General features: G+C 40.2%; 1 protein-coding gene across 1 annotated transcript in view; it reads right to left on the bottom strand.

Moving 5' to 3' along the window:
- Positions 1-12,604, bottom strand: part of VPS13D (vacuolar protein sorting 13 homolog D) — a 275,140-nt gene that overhangs the window by 110,671 nt on the left and 151,865 nt on the right. Inside the window, 3 exon segments of the mRNA XM_023515148.1 lie at positions 791-939; positions 3,510-3,606; positions 5,469-5,618. Coding sequence (XP_023370916.1) covers positions 791-939; positions 3,510-3,606; positions 5,469-5,618 — 396 coding nt within the window.

The following is a 12,604-nucleotide window of genomic DNA, read 5'->3' as shown; positions in this document are numbered from 1 at the left end:
CCTTAGCCGCTTGAGCCACAGACGCCAAGCCACCTCATTTGGTTCTTGATTTGCCTTTCCCTGGTGACTAATATTGTTGAGTTTTGTTTTATGTAATTATTGGCTATTTTCACATCTTCCATGGAGAAGAGTTCCAATATAAAAATCATCTCCCTGCATTCAAATCATTATTAAAAATGCTACTTATTATTTTATATAGTGGTAACATCAGGATCTGTTTGTATAAGGCTTCTATAAAATAGCTACAATTAAAAAAAAAATTAAAAAAATGAACATCATGTTCAGGCTGAACCTATCGAGGAAGCACGAAGGTGGGCAAAGCTGCACCCAGCAGGTGCATGGCTGAGTCTTCCTTAGGGTGGTAGGCATCCTGGTAACAATCATTCAAGAAGAGGTGGATACTTGGAGAGGAGGGAGAACTAGGAGGGACAGCAGTCTTCCACATAATCGAAAGATACTGTCTAGGTTTTGGTTTTTCTCTTAGGTCTGGGAGCAACTTTAGGAAAGAGGATTTTTCTGTTGAGATAAGCCAGGAGATAAACAGAGAGTAGATGGGCTTTAGGTAACTGTGTTTACTCTCTTGAGCTACTCCTTCATCTTTAGCAAAGTCATATTCAAACAGTTAGAAAAAGACAGAAATATATGTGAGTCAATAATCCTTTTCAAAAAGGAAACCTATAGAAATATCTGCTATGAACAATGATGCCAAACAGAAAAGGCAAACAGTAAACACTCTCATTGTTTTACAAGGAAAAGTCATTTAAAACAATTTATCCAAATATCAACTCACCTTAAGATCCAATGGCAGCTTATTGGAGGTAAATACACTTAGCTTGATCTGAGGAATGCTAATTTTGAGATTTTCAAAGTAGTATCGAATTGGTGTTCCACCTTGTTCAACTGTCTTTTCATGGAGGTTTTCATCATATTTTTCCACCTCTGGTACAAAGGCAGAATTTAAAAGAAAAGGAATATCCTTAGTCTCATGACTCAAATACTTGTATTCATATTGAGAAAAATTCATCAAAAAATGTAAATATCTGTCAATTTAGTTCAGTAGGTAGATATTATTCTGATGTCATTTTTGTGTGTGTGTGAAAGTAGATCTGTTTTGTGTTGTTTATCAAAAAATCAGACTAGCTTAGTCTCTTAAGCCAGCTGTAACTGTAAGCCTGTGACTGTAAGCCAGCTAACAGATACCATCTGCAGAAAAAATAATCCAGGTAGGAAAGCCAAGGGTCACAGGTGTATCTGAGGGCAATGGCTTTCTAGAAACTATTGTTGTTACTATTATTATCAGAATTGATTTTCATAAGATGACTGAAATAAGGTTTAGAATGCAGTTTAACTAACTCATAATGAACAATATTAACAATTAAGTAATGAATAGGAATGAAATGCAATACCTGAAAAAGAATCAGCTGCAGGCTGTAAACAACTGACATCACTATAAGCAGCACCCTCTCCTCAAATGTTGAACATCTATTTAAACAGGATGATCGAGGCAAAAAAAAAAAAATTTTTTTTTTTTTTGAGACAGAGTCTCACTATGTCGCTCTGGGTAGAGTGCCGTGGCGTCACAGCTCACAACAACCTCAAACTCCTAGGCTTAATTGATTCTCCTGCCTCAGCCTCTGAAGTAGCTGGGACCACAGGTGCCCATCACAACACCCAGCTATTTTTTCAGTTGTAGTTGTCATTGTTGTTTGGCAGGCCAGGGCTGGATTCAAACCCGCCAGCTCTGGTGTATGTGGCTGGCACCCTAGCTGCTGAGCTACAGGCACCAAGCCCAACGCAAATGTTTTACTTGCTATCTATCTCATGTAGCATGAAGGATTAACATGGGCTTGAACAGGGATGTTCTCTCAGCACTTGATGTTACACCCATATCCATTTGGGTAGCATATTTTCCCCTGGCTTCATGTGCCTTAGAAATAAAACCAGAGAGCCTGCACATATCTACTTATCAAATAAATACATGGTGTAAGCTATTATCGGATCTACTCACAGAAAAAGGATACTGCGTCTTAGGCCTACCTAGCTGCACCTAAGGACACAGAAAGAGTTATAGGAAGGAGAGAAATGCTCCAGGAAAAGACAGATAAGGATTTTACAACCATCAATACACCACACAATGCTCAGGGATAAATTTAGTAGAGTAATTTATGAGAAAACTTACAAGAAAATCATGTCCAACTAAATTTAAAGTAAAACTTCCCAGGAAGGTACCAAAACAGAATGGATACTGGCATATAAACTTGAAATGGAAAACATAGCATTAAAGAAACAGAATTTTGCTCTTGATCCCAAATACTCTTAAAGCTTAAATTCTAAATCTGGGATAAAAAGGACCAAAACATTTCTCTTGCATTGTGTGTATGTATGTACATATGTTACACACGTTCCCAGTGACTTCTTTTCTCTAGTCATTATGGGCAGATAAAAATAAAAGTCTCCTTCTTATCATTTCTTCAGGCTCAATATTTAGTTCAGCTTCAAAAGGCTCAATATTTAGTTCAGCTTCAAAAGACTGAGCATCATTTTTTTTCTGAGCTGTATACACAGCCCTAAAAAGTCCATCTAGAAGCACTAAAAACAGGAAGAGATTCCATAATGAGGAGCCTAAAATAGACAAGAGCTAAATTATTTCTGTAGCATTGCTGAAAAGTTAGTTTTTTCAACAGCTTATCTCACGCCCCTGTACAAAGAAGAGAGTAAAGTAACTAGAAATCTTTATAATTGCCTTAAGGCATAAAGGTATAGATATTGCAAGTTGATAAACTGAGGCTAGCCAATTTTATTTTCTCAACTAAACTAAAGGAACTGCTGAAGGGATTTCTGATTTTTGGCCCTGAGTCTGTTTAATAAACAAAGTTTAGGAAACCAAGTGTTTGCTAAATGACTAACATCACTTATGTTATTCTAGAACAGATGAATCAAAATATGCAAAGCAGAGAGAAATAGTTTACTGCTTCCTAAAGGCTTACCTCAGGATATTCCAGGATACCAGAAGATTCTCTGAGCAGCTGTCTTAGTTCAGAGACACAACTTAAACAACCAAGTAATAGATTGAAAGAGAACAGCTAAAACACGAACTAGCTCAGATGGAGAAGTAGAAAGGAGCTTCTCAGGCATCCAGGGGCTACCTATTTTTATAGACTAAAAAACACCACCCTTGAGGAGGCGCCCATAGCTCAGTTGGTAGCGCACCAGCCACATACACCGAGGCTGGAGGGTTCAAACCCAGCCCGGGCCAGCTAAAATGACAACTGCAACAAAAAAATAGCCGGGCGTTGTGGTGGGCACCTGTAGTCCCAGCTACTTGGGAGGCTGAGGCAGGAGAATGGCTTAAGCCTAAGAGTTTGAGGTTGCTGTGAGCTGTAACACCACAGCACTCTATCCAGGGCAACACAGCGAGACTCTGTCTCAAAAAAAAAAAAACAAAACAAAAAAACTCACCACCCTTCGGCCAAATTCCCAGATAACGAACGCAGAACATCCTACATTACCTGATTCTGCTTGATCGTAGCCAAAGAAATTCAGCAGCTTGAGGAGTAGTTTCTCTTCAATTTGTACTGTGAATCTCTGAGCCGTGATCATCAAGTGCTGGAGATAAAGAAATTGTGATTCACTGCGTGAACACCATAGGGAACTTTCATCTATGTCTAAGAAGGCTTCAGTGGCATGGTATATGGTTTCTTTACTCACATGACTTCATGATCATATTGCCAAGCTATTTCTGAATTATCTTTCCCTACAATTAACCCAAAACTCCAGAAGATGTTTAGTCAACAATTCGCCATCCTATTGTTTAGTTCCTGGGGCATCTGGGCCTCATTACTCAGGATTGCAGCTTTAGAGGAACCACACTGTGGTAGATGGAAGTTTATGGTGCAATGTTCAGATAGGTGGCAACAGTTTAAGGAGCTGCATAACTGGACCTGAGGGCTGTTTGCAGGCATGGTCCCATTGGCACTGGTGACAAACGACTAGAAGTATGGGAGGCAACCACTTAATTGGCTTCCACTTTTCCAGAGTTTACTACTATAACAGCTTGTACGAGTACACAGACACCTCTCCTTTAGTAAACAGTGTGGTCACTCATAGAGCAGTTTGTCTGTCCCAAGGTCAGACTCCCTCATCTCCCTTTACCCATATTCAGAATTACTCTGTATTTTCTTTATTTGTTTGTTTTTGAGGCAGAGTGTGATTCTGTCACCTTGGGTAGACTGTCATGGCATCATAGCTCACAACAACCTCAAACTCTTGAGCTCAAGTGACCCTCTTGCTTCAGCCTCCCAAGTAGTTGGGGGCTACAGGAGCCACAATGCCTGACTGCTTTTTTCTTTTCTTTCTTTTTCTTTTTCAAGAGAGAGTCTCAAGCTGTCACCCTGGGTAGAGTGCCATGGCGTCATAGCTCACAGCAACCTCAAACTCTTAGGCTCAAGCAATCCTCTTGCCTCAGGTTTTTTTTTTTTTTTTTTCTATTTTTAGTAGAGACGGGGGTCTCACTTATGCTCAGGTTGGTCTCAAACTTGTGAGCTCAAGCAATACACCCTCCTGGGCTTCCCAAAGTGCTAGAATTACAGGTGTAAGCCTGACCTCTTTTTTTTGAGGGGGGAGACAGAGTGTAACTCTGTCATCCTGGGTAGACTATCATGGCATCATTGCTCACAGCAATCTTCTTGGGCTCAAGCTATCTTCTTGCTTCAGCCTCCCAAGTAGCTAGATGGGAAGCCACAATAACTGGCTAGTTTTCTTTAGAGACAGGGCCTTGCTCTTCCTCAGGCTGGTCTCTGAACCCTGAGCTCAAGTGACCCACTGCCTGGGGCCTCACAGAGTGCTAGGATTATAGATGTGAGTCACCAGTCCTGGCCAAGTTTTTTCTCTTTTTAGTAGAGACAAAGTCTCGCTCTTGCTCAGGCTGCTCTTGAACTTCTGAGCCTTACAGTGCCAGGATTACAGAAATGAGCCACTGTGTTTGGCCCAGGATTACCCTATTTTTAACGAGATCTGTATCATGCCTGATTCTGACCAATCTAGAAGATGCTATACTTTCCTACAGTGACTTCACTCTGATGAATGCAGACTTTGGTCCCCTGGATTAAGTAGTACCAAACTATCACCTGCAAGGTCACTGAAAACACAATTGAGAAAATAAAGTGCCAAAAGGAAGAATCTTATAAATTCCCCTAAACAATCTATGAAGTCACATATGGCTTAACTCCTAAAGAACTACTCCCATCCACACGCCACACTGTTGCTCTGAGGGGTGGCTGTTGTCAGCACACCTCCCTCCACCCTAAGCCCATCTTATAGATGTTGGTCAGTGCACTCTCCCCCAAACCCACCTTGTAAATGTTGGTCAGTGCATTACCCCCTCAAGCCCACTTTGTAGAACTTGGTCAGTGCACTCCCCCCCAGCCCACCTTGTAGATGTTGGTCAGCGCACTCCCCCCCCAGCCCACCTTGTAGATGTTGGTCAGCGCACTCTTACTGGGGAACTTCACTGCGTTGACTTGCACAGCTGGGCCAGTGTCAATAACCTCATTCTCATTGCTCAGGGGAGTCACATAGAGCATGAAGGGCTGAGTGGTACCAATGAGCTGATTGTCTACCTAGGACGTAAAAAGACAGCAAAGCTAAAACAAAATCAGACAAGCTGCTCCATTTTCATTTTTAACCTTTGTTATTAAACTAAGAGTTTTGCTGCAATGCTTCCTACAACCTTATGAGTGCTGTCCTAGTTTTACAGATGAAGATGCTGAGAACAGAAGCCCTTGATTAAGGTCATACAGCTAGTCAATTGCCAGGTCTGTTTGACCCCAGAGCCAGCACTCTTATCCACTACATTATCAATGCTCCTCTCTCACTCGGAATTCTTTAAAGATAATTACAATCAAAGAAGGAGGAGCTCATAAGGCTACCAAATGGGAAGTTTCCTGTCCTAAAGTCAACTCTCTTCTGAGAAATGAAACACGTCAGTGCCAGCAGGGATAACTCTATTCACCCAGCCCTGATCAGCAGTGTAAAAGCAGATACCCGCTGCACTCAGACGGGTATGGATGTCTGGAGGCTCCCCAGGCTCCCTATGGAAGGCAGCCACCTTCACCTTCTGTTTCACACCAAGGGTCACCAATAGGAAAAGGGAAGAGGAGACCATCTGTTTGGTACCCATAAGGGAGCATCTGTAGAGACTTCTTAGATACCACCAAACACATTCCTTCCTAAAACTCTAAAGGCTATGTATTATCCCTTCTAATTTTACAAACAAGTTAAGAGAAGCCCACATTCACACAGCTAGTAAGTGGAAGAGCTGAAATTGAAATGCAGATTATTTCTGGCACCAAACCATTTGACCTTTCCATTGCATCACACAGATTTCCACATAGCCACTTTGTATACATAATTGGTGCCGACTTTCCTTCAGTTGGCTCTCAGGGCGAGGATAAAGGTGAGAGACTTAGAGAACTCTTTCACACTTCCACTCTTGCCCCTGACAATGTACTCTCTATATAGCAGCCAAAGCGATCTTTTAAGAAAACATAAATCAAGTCACAGACCTCCTCCCTTTAGTGGCATCCTTTTCTCTTAAGATAAAAACACTTCATAGCACCACCTTCAAGGCTGGAATAATCTGTACACTACCAAATGCTCCAACCTCGCCACATAGCACCCCACGGCAGGTTTGCCGTCATTCACACAGAATTGTTCTCAAACGTGGGCAGTTCCCTTCCCTTCCTCCTCAGGGTCTCTGAATTTTCCTGGCATGGTTTTCCTACTATTATTTTCGACAGTTTGTTTACCCTCTACCTCCAAGTTTTGGTTCAGCTCTGACTTCCTTAGGAAGAATCTTCCCAAGCCACTTTATCTAAAGCAGCACGTTATCTAGTTCTACCTCTTTACAGCAGCTATCACAGGATGTCAGTATTTATTTGCTTGCTTGCTTTTTTATTGGCTGACCTCCTCTCCCATTAGCTCAAAGAGAACAGAGAGCACATTTTTTCAGTCACAGCTCTATCTATGGCGCCTAGTATATTGCTTGGTACATGGTTGATACTCTTTAAAAATTTACTGAATAAATGAATGGTTACTTATGTCATCCAATATATGAAATGACAAAGAGCCCATCTACTTGGCCCTCTCCTTTATTCTTTCCCTGAATATATCTGAGCACAAGGTGTACTAACTGAGAATTACTAATTTCCAATTACTAAGAAGGAGTGACAATTACAGGGGACACATTGTATACTCCTAGTAGGAATGCAGGCTGTCCAAAGGGAGAAAAAACCACCATGTGGGATTTTGGATCCTTCTTTTGGAAATGTTTACGATGAACTAGTTTCCTAGATATACTTCAATTTTGGTGGAGGTAGGAAAAGAGAAGGGTCCCAAGATGATGTTACAAAGAGATAGATACAGGAGTTGTTTTAACATCTACCAGAACAACAGGACGCTTCTAAAAATTGTCAAAATCAACTTTGTTTTTAACTCCAAATTAATCAAAGCCTTGCAAAAATCCAAGGAGTATTTGTAAGGATGCTTGATCTTTATAGAGCATTAATAGAAAAATTATTAGCCAGGTCGGTGGCTCACGCTTGTAACCCCAGCACTTGGGAAGCTGAGGTGTGTGGATTGCCTGAGCTCATGAGATTGAGACTAACTTGAGCAAGAGCGAGACCCCATCTCTAAAAAGAAATAGCCAGGTGCTGTGGCAGGCATCCCTAGTCCCAGCTACCTGGGAGGCTGAGGCAAGAGAATCACCTGAACCCAACAGTTTGGGGTTGCTATGAACTAAGATGCCCCACCACTCTACCAAGGGTAACCAAGTGAGAACCAAGTGAGACTCTGTCTCAAATAAATAAATAAATAAATAAAATTATTAACTCAAAGTTTTTTCAGTAAGGACTAAAATCAATCTCTTTCTGCCTGCTTTCCTTCTCTTTCTCTGGCTAGCAGCCCCCTAATCTCACCCCACCTCCATGTACTCTCCCTTCCCCATTCCCCCCACTTCTTTTGCATAAGCCATTGAGGAAAGCCCCATTCCCAGACAACAGGAAGTATTTGGCTAGTGGGACCCCTCTCTGATATGGGTAATCTGCATCTTCTTTTTTTTCCTAATCAAAGAACTAACTTTTGATTTACTGATTTTCTCTGCTGCTGTCACTGATTTCTAGTTCAATGATTTTCCACTATGATCATTATTATTTCCTTTCTTCTGCTTATTTTGGTTTTAATTTGCCTCTTTGTTTTGAGAACTTTCTTCTTTCCATATAAAGCATTTAGTGTTATAAATTTCCCTTTAGTACTGCTCTAGTATGATGGCACAAATTTTGAAATGTTGTGTTTTCAACTTCATTCAGTTCACAATACTTCTAACTCCTATTTTGACTTCTTCTTTGATCTATGGGTATTTAGAAGTATATAATTTTCCAAACATTTGGGAGATTTTCCCAGCTATCTTTCTATATTTCTACTTTAATTCCATTGTAGTCAGAGAACATACTATGTATGACTTGAATCCTTTTGAACTCTGACAATTGTTTTATGGTATAGAATGTGGTCAATTAGAGCTAGTGGGTTGACAATGAGTTCAAATCTGGGATTTTTTCCTTTTTTTCTATTGTTTTTTAGACAGAGTCTCACTTTGTTGCCCCTGGTAGAGTACTGTGGTATCACAGCTCACAGCAACCTCAAACTCTTTGGCTCAAGCAATTCTCATCTCAGCCTCCCAAGTAGCTGGGACTACAGGTGCCCACCACAACAACTGGCTATTTTTAGAGACAGGGGCTCCTTCTTGCTCAGGCTAGTCTCAAACCTGTTAAATCAGGGAATCCATCCACCTGCTAGAAATACAGTCATCGGCCACTGCATGCGGTAAGTCTAGTAAATCTTTGATAATTTGCTGATACTAACAAATATGTTCCATCAATTATTAAGAAAGTAGTATCAAAATCTCCAGGTATAATCATGTATATGTCTATTTCTTCTTTCAGTTCTATCTCCTTTTTTTACTTATATATTTTGAAGGTCTGTGTTTAGGCATTCAACTTTCAGATATGTCGTGTCCCCCTGACTAATTAACTCCTTTATCATTAGGAATTATTTTTAATAATATTATTAATATCTTTGATCTGAAATCTATTATGGTATTAATCTACCCATCCCACTTCCTCATGAAGAATGTGAGCATGACAGATCTTTTTCCACCTTTATCACTTTTAACGTATTTGTGTCTTTATAGTTAATGTGTGTTTCTTATAGGCAGCATATATAATTGGGTCTTGCTATGTTTATATGATCTGTGATCTCTTCCTCTTTATTTTGGGATTTATAGCATTTCATGTTAATCAACAGATAGATTTGAGTCTACCATCTTGCTATTTATTTTCTATTTGTCCCAGGTGTTCTTTTTCCTGATTTCTGCCTCCTCTTGGATTAATCATTTTTTATGATTCCATTTTATCTCCTCTGGTGGATCATAAGTTACAACTCTTATCTTGTTGTTATTTTCGTGGATGCTTTAAAGTTTATAGTATTTATCTTTAATTTATCAGTCCACATTCAAATTACATCATACCACTTCGTATATAAGATTACAACATGTACTTCCATTTCTTCCCTTTAGCCTTTACACTATTATCGATACACATTTTACTCTTACAAGTTATAGAATCCAAAATACAGTGTTATAAATTTTGCTGTAATAGTCAATTATCTCTTTAGTTGATTTAAATAAGAACAAAATAATCTAATATATTTATCCATGTCATATCATTTCAGGTATTCATTTCCTTGTTTAGATCCAGACTTCTATCTGATACCATGGTTGGTATCTGCCTAATGTCCTTTAACATTTTTATGATTTTGTTATGCTAATAAATTCTTTTGTATGTCTAAAAACATCTTTATTTCACTTTTTTTTTTGCAATTTTTTGACTGGGGCTGGGTTTGAACCTGCCACCTCCAGCATGTGGGGCTGGTGCCCTACTCCTTTGAGTCACAGGCGCCGCCCCTTTATTTCACTTTTGTCTTTTTTTTTTTTCTTTTTGAGACAGATTCTCTTTAGGTCACCTCAGTAGAGTGCCATAGCATCACAGCTCACAACAACCTCAAACTCACAACGCTTAAGTGATTCTCTTGCCTCAGCCTCCCAGGTAGCTGGGACTACAGGCACCCGCTATAACACCCAGCTATTTTTTGGTTGTAATTGTCATTGTTGTTTGGCAGGCCCAGGCTAGATTTGAACCTGTCAGCTGCAGTGTACGTGGGTGGTGCCCTACCTGCTGAGCTACAGGCGCCGAGCCTTCATTTTTGTCTTTGAAAGATATTTTTGCTGAGGATAGAAAGGGTTTGTTTCTATTCCACCTCTTTTAGTTCTTTAAAGACTTCGGTGGCTGGGCACAGTGGCTCATGCCTATAATCCTAGCAATCTGGGAGACCATGGTGGGAGGACGGGGTCAGGAGTTCAAGACTAGCCTGAGCAAGAGTGAGACCTCATCTCTATAAAAATTAAAAAATTAGCCAGGCACGGTGATACACAACTATAGTTCCAGTTAGTTGAGAGGATGAGGCAGGACAATTGCTTGAGCCCCGGAGTTTGGGGTTGCAGTGAGCAATGATGTCCCCACTGCACTCTAGCCTAGGAAACAGAGCAAGACTCTAATCTCAAAAAAAAAAAAAAAAAAAGGCTTCCTGCCTTCTCATTTCCATTGTTCCCAACAAGAAATCTGTTGTCATCCTTATCTTAGTTCCTTTGCATATCCACACACCTTTTCCCTCTCTGGCTGAGTTATCACTGGTTTTGACTAATTTGATTATAATGTGCTTTGGTATAGTTTCCTTCACAGTTATATGCTATATTCCACCTAGTGTGACTTTTACTTCATTTAAATCTCTACAAGTTTGGGTTTTTATGTCTTTCATGTAGCTACTTAACTTTTTGAGCAGATAGAGTACAGTTATATTAACAGTTTTAATGTTCTCTAAAAATTCTAACATCCATGTTACCTGTGGGTGTTTTGATCCATTATTCTCCTTATTATATAGTGTTTCCCTGTTCCTTTGCACACCTGATAACTTTTGATAGGATGTCAGATATTGTGAATTTCACCTTGTTGGGTGCTGAATATTTTTGTATTTTAATAAGTCTTCTTGAGCTTTTTACAGAGATATGATTAATTTCCTCAGCTCTTTCTTACATGATTTCATAGGCAGGTGCAGAGCAGTGCTTGGTCTAGAAATTAACCACAGAGGCAAGACTTCCCTGAGATCCCTCCACTGTCCCATAAATTCTTAGCTTTTCCACTGAGGAAACAAGCTCTATCTCTAGCCCTGTATGAGCAACCAGCACTGTTCCCTCTCATCCTTTCTGATGGGTAGTCTCCTCAAATATGTCACAGATCAACAGTCTGCTGAATACTCTAGGGCAGAGGTTCTCAACCTGTGGGTCGTGACCCCTTTTTAACAATGAAAATACACTGCGGCATTTGGAAGGTTGTAGAGGGACCCTCTACAGATCTCCAGAGCTATCTTTCTATCTACCTCTCTCCTGCTAGGTAAACTGTCCTCTAGTGGATGTCTTGGTCTCTCTGAAATCTCACCTCAATTTTTTTAAGTCCTCTGCACTACCAAATTTATCTCAGTCCCCCCTGCAGTGCCACAGCCTGAAAACTTTCTCAAGGTGATAAGCATTGGCAATTACAGGGCTCACCTCTTTTGTTTCCCACCTTTCAGGGAACTGTCCTTCACTGTTGCTATCCAGTGTCTTAAAACTGTTTTATTTTATTTGAATTTTGGGATTGTTTCAGATGGGAAAGTAAATCTAGTCCTTATTCCATCTAGACTGGAGAAGGAAGTCTAATTTTCTTGGTTTTTTTCTGTATGATGAACCTTAATTCCTCCAAATGATGATTATATTTCCTGTTGTTTTATTTTTCTGTTGGCAAGATACAGAACCATGGGTCAATTTCCTCCATGCCACCTTGACTGAATTATTTAAGTTATTTATAGACCAGCTATTATACATGGAATTCTGCTGTAGAGTGAAAAATTAATTACTAAGAAAAATGTACATAAAAACAATTATTTTGTAGAATGACTCTTTGAAGGCCATGAGATACCTCCTCAAACACATTAAAGTTTTTAGAACACCAAGCACTAAATCTGGTTGGGCATTCAGCATGAAAACAAGGAGATTAGGTCGGGAACATGAGTGTGAATCATGAGAGTGAATCATGCCTGTAATCCCAGCACTTGGGAGGCCAAGGCGGGTGGACTGCCTGTGCTCACAGGTTCAAGGCCAGCCTGAGCCAGAGCGAGACCTCATCTCCAAAACAAACAAACAAACAAACAAAAAAACCCAGCCAGGCATTGTGGCAAGTGCCCATAGTCCCAGCTTCTTGGGAGGATGAGGCAAGAGAATCACATAAGCTTAGGTGTTTGAGGTTGCTGTGAGCTTATGATGCTGTACCACTCTATCAGGAGCAACAAAGTGAGACTCTGTCTCAAAAAATAAATAAAAATAAAAAATGAAGGGTGGCACCTGTCGCTTGGTGAGTAGGGCACCAGCCCCATATACCAAGGGGGCAGGTTCTTTTTTTTT

Source organism: Otolemur garnettii, unplaced genomic scaffold, assembly GCF_000181295.1.
Source record: "Otolemur garnettii isolate 467f Iridium unplaced genomic scaffold, OtoGar3 scaffold00067, whole genome shotgun sequence".
Lineage (NCBI taxonomy): Eukaryota > Metazoa > Chordata > Mammalia > Primates > Galagidae > Otolemur > Otolemur garnettii.
This window is presented reverse-complemented; position numbering and strand designations above follow the sequence as displayed.